Genomic DNA, 12,188 nt, shown 5'->3' with positions numbered 1-12,188 from the left:
CCAACTATGCAAGTCCTATTTATTTCTATTCCATTGAAGTAGAAACAAAATAAATTACCAGAAATTAAATGGGGGAAGAAGTATGCTGAGTTTCATCTTAGCAGTAGTTGTACAGTTCTTAATTATTTATGCTCTGCAAATTATGATGCAATTATTTTGTGCAACCATTTTGTACAATCATTTTCCAGAATTAGAAAGCCATACTTTAAAATATTTCTAAAAGATGATGTTTGTAAGAATAGGCAGGAGTTCTATAAGACTGTAGTTCTATAGTTTAGAGAAGAATGGTACAAATTGTTTGGCTAAGAATAACAGGAACACAGACTAATGGTTCCAGTATCAAATGGGACTGGGGAATACTATAGACTGTATTTTCTGGCCAGAGAGTCACAATATACATAAACAGAGGCCTGGAGAAGCCCTACAGTAAAGAAAGCTGTCCTCATGGAGCTTATATGCTAGTTGTGATGGTTAGTTTTATATGTCAACTTGGCTAGGCCATGGTACCAAGATATTTGATCAAATATTATTCTGGATGTTTCTATGAAAATATTTTTTTAGACAAGATTAACATTTAAAGCAGTAAACTGAGTAAAGCACTTGAACGAGTGAATAAAAAGAAAGCACCTTCCATAATGTTAGTGAGCCTCTTCCAGTTGAAGGCCTTAAGAGAAAAGGCTGAGGTCACCCAAAGTAGAGGAAATTCTGCTTTTAGATTGGCTTCAGACTTGAGTTGCAACATCAACTTTTCCCCAAGTCTCCAGCCTGCTGGCCTGCCCTACAGATTTTGAACTTGCCAGCCCCTACGATCTCATGAGACAATTCCTTAAAATAATCTCTCTCTCTCCCCTCCACAGATGGAAAGATGGACAGACAGACATGATAGAAACAGAGAGAGAGACAGAAATACACACATATCCTATTAGTTTGTTTCTCTGGAAAACCCTGACTACAAAATCTCATACTGCTGTGCAGAACCAGTTTGGGAAATGATACTTGAAAGCGTTATATAAGCAGACAGACTGTGGGATGTACCTTTTTGTGCTATGCCACCGTTTAGTCTCCACATCAGCAATCCACCTCTTTACAGTCCCTTCATTCAGTGTAGGAATTGTCCTCTTCAGATTAACATAGGAATTCTGTAAACAAACAGAAAAGTAAAATACAATAATTTAGATACATGAGAGATAGGTACCCAACTTTTAGGTACACTCTAAAGGGTAAAACTGACTTTTAAATATGGGTAATACAGCCCTGGGACAATCACAAAGTGATACTCAACCAATAAGCAATCAATCATTTGCCTGGTTGCCACTTTCTTGTCCAAGGGGGCTTAGACTGAGAGTAAATTTCTCTGAGGGCCTCAACACTTAGCACTTTATACAAATACAATCAAATTAAACTGAACATCAGACAGCCTTGAAGGGAAGGGAAGATCCTGAAAGAGCTGTGTGCAGAAGTGTGAGGAACTCGATTTCACTTGGTGAAGTAGGGCAGGGAAGTTAGGGACTTTTTATTTGCAAGCCCATGAACCTTGGGGTCTTTCTTAGTACTGGCCTGCAAAGTCATTTTTAGAATCTGCCACTCTGTTGTTTGCAAGGATACTGACCAAACATCACTGGCAAGTAGCCCCCAAAAGGTAAGTAGAGTCTATGGAAATCACACTGATCATTCACCAGAGAAAATTTTGCTGATTTTTGTGGGAAAATACTGATGTAGTTTAGACAATAAAGGATCAGTAATGTCCAGCTATCCCCCAAAAAGTCAGCCTAGTAAACTGATGATTTTGGAATTCACCAAACTTAGATACTAGAACCCTTAGTTTTCATCAAAATACCAGGTTATAGAACACCTGGAGATCTATTTTTACCTCTTTCTTTATCCAGAGCAAAATGCTTTGATTCCCTCCAGCAATCATTATTAACTCCTTTTCTGAGGTATGGCTTTCTGAAAGGATGCACAAAAAGTAAGAGTGTTAGAAAGTCATTTAGCACAAACAGGCATGTTCAATTTAAATAACTTCAAATTCTTCTTAAACATAGTCATCTTAATAGACAAAATTAATACATCCTCCACCAATTAAGAAGCTGAAATACATATACTTTGGAGTAAAGTCTAGTTGGCAAACATACGTAATTCACAAGGTGTACATGTGACATCAGTTTAATATACATAATATAAATATTTATATATAAAATGCAAATATTTGATTAGCTAAACGCTATAAACGCTATCAGTTTAATTCAAACTCCCATTACGTTGTGTGTTTTTTTTTTTTTTTTTGAGATGGAGTCTTGCTGTTGTCCAGGCTGGAGTGCAGTGGTGCGATCTCCACTCTCTGCAAGCTCCGCCGCCTCGCGGGTTCACGCCATTCTCCTGCCTCAGCCTCCCTAGAAGCTGGGACTACAGGCGCCCACCACCACGCCCGGCTAATTTTTTTTTTATTTTTAGTAGAGATGGGGTTTCACCGTGTTCGCCAGGATGGTCTCGATCTCCTGACCTTGTGATCCACCCGCCTCGGCCTCCCAAAGTTCTGGGATTACAGGCGTGAGCCACTGCGCCCGGCCCAACTCCCATTACTAAAAACCATGTTTTCAAGATTTAACCAGTGATGCTGGCTATAAAGAATATAAGTACTTTAAGCCCATGTAAGTGGTTATAAGGAATCAAAGATAATACATGCTGCTTAAGGAAATAACTCTACTGTTCATTTTCCCACAAGAAATCAGTAAATTTTGTCACTTGAGGTCACCACTAAGCTTTCAGAAACAAGTAACAGAAATGCTCCAAGGCGCTTCTATAGTGGAGTGTTTCAGAGCTCAGACTGAGGTCATAAAGGGCACGGGTTCGACTCCAGACAAACCACTTACTGGCCATAAGTGGCTAACCCTTTTCTCTCCAAGTCTCTTTATCCTCCAGTAAAACAGAAGTGACAGAATACACCTCCCAGAACCATTACAAGGATTGGTGAGATAACACAAGTAAGTGCTGAGCACAGTTCAGTGCCAGGTATATGTTGATTGCTCATTATTCTGAGGGTTTTATATGACTGTGGATCAACTTAACCAGGGCAACCAGCCACTACAGAATTAGTTAAGTCTCTTGCAAACTGGAATGAGAGCTGCATATGCCTCTGAATCCATTGTCTATTTTATCATTTAAATTCACATTAATCCTAATCTGAAGAAGTAATACAGAATAATTATTTTGCCTCAATAAATTAGACTGACTCTTGAATTGTTTACGAGTAAAAAAATGAAACCAATATTTAAAGAAACTCCCTTCATAGTCATATACTGCTTTCTTTGCTGCATTACCCAGTTAGAAAAATCATTTTCTCTAAAAAGATACTGCGCCAAACCCTATGTTCCTATAGAATTTACCAAGTTTGAGTTCTTCACTTGATGATACTTTCACAGGAAGCGGTATCAGCTGGTCAAGTGTTCCACCGTTTCCCAGTTGTCCGTCTTTTCCAGAACCAAAGGAAAAGACCTTTCCCAAATCAGAAACATAGGCAAGCGTGTGCCACCTATTAAATAAAAGCACATATGGTCAATCCTTAATTATCCACATGATTACAGTGTTTAACAATACAGTAAATTGCCAAAACTATGTTACCCAGTGAGAGTGAAACTAAACACCTCTTAAAGGATGAAAACCATCTGGAAACCAAGAAATCAACATGTACCTGAAAAGACTGTGGAACCCAAAGGCCACTCATGACCATGATGTTGTACTTTGGTGAAAGGTGTTCCCTTTGTTGGAACAAGCACCTCCCCTTGCCCTCTGCTCATTTTTTTCACCCTCAGTTTGAGTCACCACCTCTTGGAAACCATCTGAGTCCCTTCTCTTCCCATCCTGGAAGACTCAGTTGAGTTCCCATTTAATTTCTCAAAGACCTTTACCACACTGATTTCCTACTGATTTGCTTGTTTGTATCTCCACTATACTGTTGTGTAGCAAGGAATCTGCCTTGCCCAGAGAGGTCTGGCTGGTGCCCAGTTCCTGGGAGGTAACCTCTAAACCCACAGAATCTCCCAAGCCCTCAGACCTACAGGAGGGCAGAGCTGGAGATTAAGTTCAACTACCTGGGCAATGATTTAACCAATCATGCCTCAGCAATAAAATCCCACTGGAAACCCTCAATCTAGGCTGGGTGTGGTGGCTCATGCCTGTAATCCTAGCACTTTGGGAGGCCAAGGCAGTAGGATACTTTGCGCCCAGAAGTTTTCGACCAGCCTGGCCAATATAAGGAGACCCTATCTCTACAACAAATTTAAAAATTAGCTGGACACAGTGGCATGCACCTGTGGTCCCAGCTACTCAGGAGGCTGAGGCAGGAGGACTGCTTGAGCCTGGGAGGTCAAGGCTGCAGTAAGCCATCATAGCACCACTGCAGTCCAGCATAGGTGACAGAGTGAGACCTTGTCTCAAAAAAAAAAAAAAAAAAACCCAAACCAAAAACAACTCTTGACTTGGGTGAACTTCTGTGACTGAATGGCAAATTATGTACATCCTGTACTGTCTCCAAAAAAAAAAACAGAAAAAACAAACACAACTCTCAACTTGGGTGAGTGAATTTCTCTGATTGGTTGGCAAATTCTGTATATCCTGTCACATTATCAGGCCAGAAGAGATAACACCATCCACCTCCTCCAAGGGGAGATGACAGCCACAAGCTCAGCATTTGGAGCCCTCCTAGACCCTGCCCTTACGTTTCTTCCTTTGACTGGTACTAATTTGTATCCTCTTCTTGTAATAAATGTGACTATGAGTATAACAGCTTTCAGTAAGTTTGTGAGTCTTTCCAGTGAATTGTCCTGTCAGTAGGGGCAGATCTCCAACTTGCCTCCTTCTCTTGTAACACATGCTACTCAAAAGGATTGTATGTAATGAAGAATCCAAAGAGGTGATAAGACTGCTTTGGTTAAGAGATACCGAATGAGGTATCAATACTGAAGAGACGTTCGTTTGGTGAACAGACTCATATTCCAATAATTTGGTCTACCTTAATATTACCCATTTATGTAATTCTACTCCAAGATTATAAGAAAATCAGACTGAAAGTATGCATGTTAGTTTTTTATAAGAATGGTTTCAGTAAACTAACAAATGAACCCAACATTCAAATACAGTCTGAATTTTGCTCTATGTTTAGTGAGGGAAAAACTCCCCAAAAGAGTAGTGTATACGGGGGAAAATATTTTTTAACCCCATCAACTCCCAATATCCCCCTGGCAAGACATGCATTGATATATCTGATGACCAAAAAATTAAATAGTGGCGTGGTGGCTCACCCCTGTAATCCCAACACCCTGGGAGGTCAAGGCAGGCAGATCACCTGAGGTCAGGAGTTTAAGACCAGCCTGGCCAACACGGTGAAACCCCGTCTCTACTAAAAACACAAAAATTAGCCAGTTGTGGCCGGGCACGGTGGCTCACGCCTGTAATCCCAGCACTTTGGGAGGCTGAGGCAGGGGGATCACAAGGTCAGGAGACAGAGACCACTCTGGCTAACACGTTGAAACCCCATCTCTCCTAAAAATACAAAAAAGTAGCCAGGCGTGGTGGCAGGCACCTGTAGTGCCAGCTACTCGGGAGGCTGAGGCAGGAGAATGGCATGAACCCGGGAGGCGGAGTTTGCAGTGAGCCAAGATTGTGCCACTGCACTCCACCCTGTGCGATAGAGCGAGACTCCGTCTCAAAAAAAAAAAAAAAAAAAAAATTAGCCGGTTGTGGCGTGCACGTCTGTAATCCTAGCTATTCCAGAGGCTGAGGTGTGAGAATCACCTGACCCTGGGAGGTGGAGGTTGCAGTGAGCTGAGATTACATCACTGCACTATAGCCTGGGTGACAGAGCAATATTCCGCCTCAAAAAAAAAAAAAAAAAACCTTTAAATAAACCAAGGAGTCTGAGAAAGACATTTTACCTTAATCTTCTAAAAAAGAGCTGTGAAAATTAAACTTCTTAGGAATATTTCACTCAAACCATCACTGACTATGTCTTATACTTTACGGTGATTAGCGCAGGCTACAATGAAAGAACTCTGGTCATTAAAAATTATGTTGGCCGCAAGGCATTGTGAGAGACGGTGATTACATTAATGAATAATCCTTTGTGATTCGTGCTTTACTTTTCCCAAATAAACAATTAATGACTTATTTTTCTTAAAGACAAAAGTGCACCTGAATAGTTACAAAGGTATTTTCACTAAGGAGACAGCAGAAAGTGAACTGTATCTGCTCATTAAAAACAACAACAAAGAAAACAACCATGTATAGTAAAAGGGGTATTACGTTTATCTAAATAAGTTAAGCACTTTTACTGATTTGAAAATGTTTGATACTTAAATCTCAAAGAAACTGATAGAAATTTTATTAAATTACTATCTAGTTTACTGCATTCATTTTATCAATTTTCATTGATACTTTACAACTTACCTTCCACATGCTATCTGAGTCACTCTATTCCCAACAAGCTCAGCCACCAAACAGGGTCTTAGCTCATTCTGTGTTGAATTATGACCAAGTTGCCCATGTTTTCCAGCACCAAAAGTAAACAGCAGCCCATCCTAAGGAAAGGGAATGGAATATCAGATGCTAGAGAAATAAAATAAAAAAGTACTATTCACTGATGCAAAGTGAATAACTAATAAAAAGCACTGTCAAAGTAAAGCTTCTAAATATCAGAAGGACAGTCCTACATGTAGGAAGTGATGACCTTTCTTCCCTGGGAAACACTAGCTTCCCATACAAAATGTTCTTCTAAAAACACAGCCAAAAAGAGACAAGAGTATACCCACCTGTGTGAGCAGGGCACTGTGAGAGCCACCACAAGCGAGAAATTCAACTTTCTGATTGTCTAGTGCTTCAATAAGGGCAGGAGAATCTTTACCTATGTAAGGAAAAAAATAGCTGAAGTGACCAAAAGGAAATGCTGAGTTTCACACTGCAGTTACCTGGACTGCTGCTTCTCAACCCAGCGACAACAGTTCTCATGATATTCTGACAAGAAAGGCTCTATGTTGCCATGTTTAGGATCAAGTTCTATGCCTCAGGGTGAAGGTGGGACCAGTGCCAAAAGGGTCACACTTAGGGGCACCCACCTGTGAAAGGGTCAAACCACGTCCCAAAGCCTGTTCTCAATTCTGACTTCATTCACTTTAATTGCAGCACATTAGATATTTCCAATACCATCTAGAATTACTTTTAATGAACATAGCAATTCCTTTTTCTTTCAAATTATCTACTAGTGTCATCACCTCACACTACCTCTTCTTTTCTTCATGATTATTTTCATGTCAAAGCACTCAGAGATTCAGCCAAAGCAGTTTAATGGCCGCTTGTTCTCTTCTCTCCTTTGAATATTTTTCTAACACTGACTTATTGGCTATTCTGTGTAATGAGCATTGCACTGTGTCAGAGAGAAATGAGTAACCAGTGATCCAGGGAAATGCATACAGTACCACAGCTGGGTAAAGGAGCAGAATTGCTTACACCTGAAAACTCTAATGAGTTGTTTGGGATCATGAGAAATTTTACCATCAGCTTTGTTCAATAATGGAAATTACATGTTTCTTCATGTGTGTTTTTGTGTGTTTACAGACATAATTGATACCTTATAGAATAAGATCAGGATATGTGATTTCTTAAATATAATTTTAGTATTCTTTTGTAATAATACATTAACAGACTTTAAGTGCAAAGGCTTTAAAGGTCATCTCATCCAAACTTGTTACTTTACAGAAAAAGAAAATGAGATTTAGAGAAAAGTTTAGTGACTGGGCAAGGCTTGTAGTTAGTAAACTGCAAAGTGGGATTCAGAATCCAGGTTCTCATCCCTAATTCAATGCCCTTTCCCATCTCACACACAGCCCTGAAACATGTCTCAATTACAGTAACAACTTCCACACTACCCATGCCTCTTGGACTGATTCTGCCCTGAAGACAGCGAGGTAATCAGGAAGAGCACTGCAAATCAAAGTGAAGATCTGAACCATTATTTGACAGGGAGGTCCATCAAATTCATCTAACAAGTGTAAGTGTTGGTGACAGGAATCTGAGAATGTGTTCCATACTCTCAGTGTGGCCCAGGCCTAGTTGTCCAAATTCATTTTTTCCCCACGAATAAATGTTGCCAGACATGGTTAAGGCCATGCTGTGGGCTTCTCCGGCAGAAATCTGAGCCAAGGGTACTCCTGCGAGGTGCACCACAATCTGTGGTGTGGTGGTTGAGGGAAATTTCCTTCCAACTCCAAGCTGCCCATGCAGGTTCTGTCCCCAGGCAAAAAGCTCACCACCTTGACATAAACAAAGCAAATGTTGTTTTATTCCATTTAAAATGCAGCAGACATTACCCTAAAGCATGATGCAAGCTCTACATAGTATAATATCACAATATTGTACCTTTGCACTGATGGTACTCTCAGTTACCCTATGTCTGACACAGAAAAACAGAATCTTCTCTTTAGCAGTGACAGTTACACTTCCTTATCTCTCACCTCAAAGGTGAAGCTATTTGAACATATTAAATAATATCTTCAACATAATAAATTTGATTGTAAATCAAATTCAAGAAATATTTACTTTAAAACACTCAGAGGATGGGCCCATGAAAAACAGAAGCAATCTACCTCTGCGAAAAACCCCAGAGCTACTGTTTTCTCTATCTCCCTTCCTTTCATGTGCCTAAAGATCCCAAACAAATAACTGTAAAATTCATCTGAAATTACAAGATCCCAAATCAGCAACTGTAAAATTAATTTCAAATTACAGTTGCTCAAAAGAGTCAGTTTCTTCTTCCATTAACTGAATATATGGAGCACATTTTTTAGGGAGTGTTCTTAGATGTTATCTGATAGAGCTGACAATATCTAATAGAGTGTTAAAAAATACACCAGAGAATTAAGGTTTACTGGCATCTCTTTGCAAGATACTGTGCAGGATCTGGTGGGAAGCAGAGCCTCTCCTTCACACACAATTTTCATGCACCTGTCAACCACCAGGAATATAATGATGAGCATGACCAGCTTATTTTCTTGTTTCCCCAACTTTTATTATTTCTGTACTGTGATTTACTAGTAATAAACTCTGAATATCCCTTGTACATACATGCCTCTAGACCCTGGGCTTCTTAAAGGCAGGGTGTGTGTGTTTCATCTTCATAATCAAAACACAGTAGATAATATGAAATATTTGTTAATGAATTAATGAAGTCAAATGATCAGTTTTTTCCAATACAAGTTCATACTATCAAATCTCAACAGGCTTTGAAATGAAGGTCAATACTCACTAATTATTAATTTCCCTTGAATCCCAGATTCTATTCAGTTTATGAACATGTTTACATCTGTCCTATATATTAACAAAAATTCCCTTGACTCCGAATTCCCTTCTATTACCCTACTGCTATCTTAATTATTCCATTCACAGTACATTTCTTTTTTTTGAGACAGAGTCTCGCTCAGTTACCCAGGCTATAGTGCAGTGGCACAATCATGGCTCACTGCAGCCTCAAACTCCTGGGCTCAAGGGATCCTCTTGCCTCACCCTCCCAAGCAGCTGGGACTACAGGTGCAAGCCACCATGCCCAGCTAATTTTTAAGTTTTTTTGTAAAGATGGGGTCTCCCTATGTTGTCCAGGCTGGTCTCAAACTCCTGGCTACAAGTGATCCTCCTACCTCAACCTCCCAAAGTGCTGGGATTACAGGCATTAGCCACCAAGCCTGGCCTCATAGTCAAGTTTCTTCAGGAAATAATTTGTATTCACTGCTTCCATTTCCCATCATGACAGTGTCTGATAGAAAATGGGAAATACTACAGGGTTAGGGACAATCCTTGAAATCAAAAGGCAATGTTATGTTAAAACATAACAATGATATGTTAAAACATATCAGAGGCCTGCAACCTGGCCACAAAAGGGGATTCTGAGCCGGAAGAGTGGAAGTTGGAAGACTGTTAGGAAAAGGGAAGCAGTTTCTGGAAAAGGGTGGCCCCAGGCCTGGACCAGCTGTAGAGAAAACAGTTTTGATTATTCAGAAAATTTTCACTGTTTTGTACTTGAAAAATAAAAACATCATATCAAATTTAGGAATAGTAATTATAGAAACCTGAACATTTTACAGATCCAAGAATTCTCTCATTATGTATTTGCTTTAAGAATAGTATTCGGAACTATATCAAATTTAAAACTGTATTTCTGTCCTGTTACAAATGAAATATAGACATTCTACTGGCTCCACATATACACACATATATTACTTCTACAAAACTATTAATATTACAGAAAAATACCTTTTGAAAGTGCAAGAGAATGATAATCTCCACACGTGATCTGAATTATTTTTTTTTCTTGTAAAATGCTTTCAAACCTGATGAAGGAAAATACATTTTGTGTTAATCGCCATAATGAAAGTTACAACACGGATTTCAGAATCATTAATAGTATTTAATTAGAAATGAAGCTCAAGAAAAAACTTTCAATTTATTGCATCACATTCAGTACATCTAAAATTATTTTTTAAATACTGTATGTTTTAATTAGTGGTTTAAGAAAAAACATGCATTACATAATTATAATAAAATGTTATGCAAACAATAATTTTATGATGCAGGAATAAATGCAAGATGAAAATGAGTTCTAATTCATATAATCCACTAGGGAAAAGTCTCGAATCATTTCATGATAATGTGTATTTTTTCTAGGTTAAAAACTTTTATTTCCAGAAATTGAACTTATAGGACTATTGTGAGGATCAAATGAGTTAATGAATGTGAAAGTCCAATTTAGGGCTAGGCAGACTATTTAATCATTTTCTTTAAATGCCAAAACAACACATGATACCTAACCTGGGGGACGTAAGGACTTTACTGGTCAGTTCAGAATTTATCATTTACTTAAGATGCTACTATATAAAGCAGGGGACAACAATCAGATATGGTAACATTTTCCTACAAAACTTATTGTCTTTTGATTAAAATTAATTTTAATAAAAGAAAAAAGTTCCCTACCTTAGATGTTTCATGTTGTAGTCATACTCAAATGGTTTTCCATCTGATGAGAGAATCAGCATGTGGTCTGCTCCTTGGTCCACGGAATGTATCTTCATGTTTTTTCCTAATTTAATGCATTCTACAAAGCAAATCCAACCAGGAACTATCATCACGTTGATTATTACCCACTGTATTACTAATTTCATTATAATACACTTAAAACATCTGGGAAACATTTCAACTAGACAAGGTTGATTTACCATGAACTTCTCTTAAGAAAAATCTGGTAGGCAAAGCATATTAGGAATGACAATTGTCTTGACGTATTTTTTTTAATCAGAAAAAATACTGATTATACTTTGTTGTAAATGGAACATACCCTTAAAATATCCAATTAAATATCTGCTTTTAGGTTCTTGTTAATTTAGTGAAGACAAACGAAATTTGAAATGACAAAGACGATAAAGTCTATAAAAAAATATAACTTTAAGACAACATAACTCATTTCAAGAACAAATAGATTGTGTATTCTGAAACACATTCCTTTCTCCCAAAAAGCAAATAACAGTAATAAACACCTCCCAACAGTTCCCAATAGAAGCCAATGCCTATATTCTTAAAAGGAAAGTTTATGTTTGGGGTACTATTTTTAAAGAGGATGCTGTTGAAAACATTTTTCATTGGCATTAGTGCACATTTGGCCCTTTCTAAAGTTGAGATTTTAAACTGTCCGCTAGTTAAAATGTACTCTTATTTAATTTGTTCACAAAAATTAAACTAGGATAGTTTTGGAACCTTGTTTCATCTTCAGTGCTAATGAAATAGAATTTATACATGTGAAAATCTCAAAGCACAAACCATATTACAAATGCTAGGTGAACCAAAACAGTTTGGTAATAAGAAATGGCCCAGCGGACCTATGGTTTCTTTTAAAGAGTCTCAGCATCTCAAATCAGTTGAATAAAAGGAAGTATTAAGAAATGGTATTGGGACATCGGCTAAGCATTTGGAAAAGCAAATAAATCTAGCTCCCCTCCTACCTCAGTACTTAAATTCCAAGCATACGAACAATTTTAACTTAAAAAAATAAAAACCTTAAAATTACTATAAAGATGAGTACATTTTTAAAAATATTGGGAGTGCGGATAGCTTTCCAACCTAACATAAAATCCATAAGCCTCCTTAACAGACAAAAA

General features: G+C 38.2%; 1 protein-coding gene across 2 annotated transcripts in view; it reads right to left on the bottom strand.

Annotated features, from left to right (window-relative positions):
• Positions 1 to 12,188, bottom strand: part of HERC5 (HECT and RLD domain containing E3 ubiquitin protein ligase 5) — a 50,676-nt gene that overhangs the window by 37,374 nt on the left and 1,114 nt on the right. For both annotated transcript variants that reach the window (XR_002727109.3, XM_023195421.2), the window contains exons 2-9: positions 11,011 to 11,131; positions 10,294 to 10,370; positions 8,079 to 8,300; positions 6,804 to 6,895; positions 6,442 to 6,572; positions 3,384 to 3,529; positions 1,871 to 1,947; positions 1,036 to 1,139 (exon numbers count right to left, since the gene is read on the bottom strand). Coding sequence is in view for 1 of the 2 variants with exons in the window: in XM_023195421.2 (XP_023051189.2) it covers positions 1,036 to 1,139; positions 1,871 to 1,947; positions 3,384 to 3,529; positions 6,442 to 6,572; positions 6,804 to 6,895; positions 8,079 to 8,300; positions 10,294 to 10,370; positions 11,011 to 11,131 (970 nt within the window). In the remaining variant the exon portion in view is untranslated. The remainder of the gene's footprint in view (positions 1 to 1,035; positions 1,140 to 1,870; positions 1,948 to 3,383; positions 3,530 to 6,441; positions 6,573 to 6,803; positions 6,896 to 8,078; positions 8,301 to 10,293; positions 10,371 to 11,010; positions 11,132 to 12,188) is intronic.

The sequence above is a fragment of the Piliocolobus tephrosceles genome, chromosome 3, assembly GCF_002776525.5.
Source record: "Piliocolobus tephrosceles isolate RC106 chromosome 3, ASM277652v3, whole genome shotgun sequence".
Classification (NCBI taxonomy): Eukaryota; Metazoa; Chordata; class Mammalia; order Primates; family Cercopithecidae; genus Piliocolobus; species Piliocolobus tephrosceles.
This window is presented reverse-complemented; position numbering and strand designations above follow the sequence as displayed.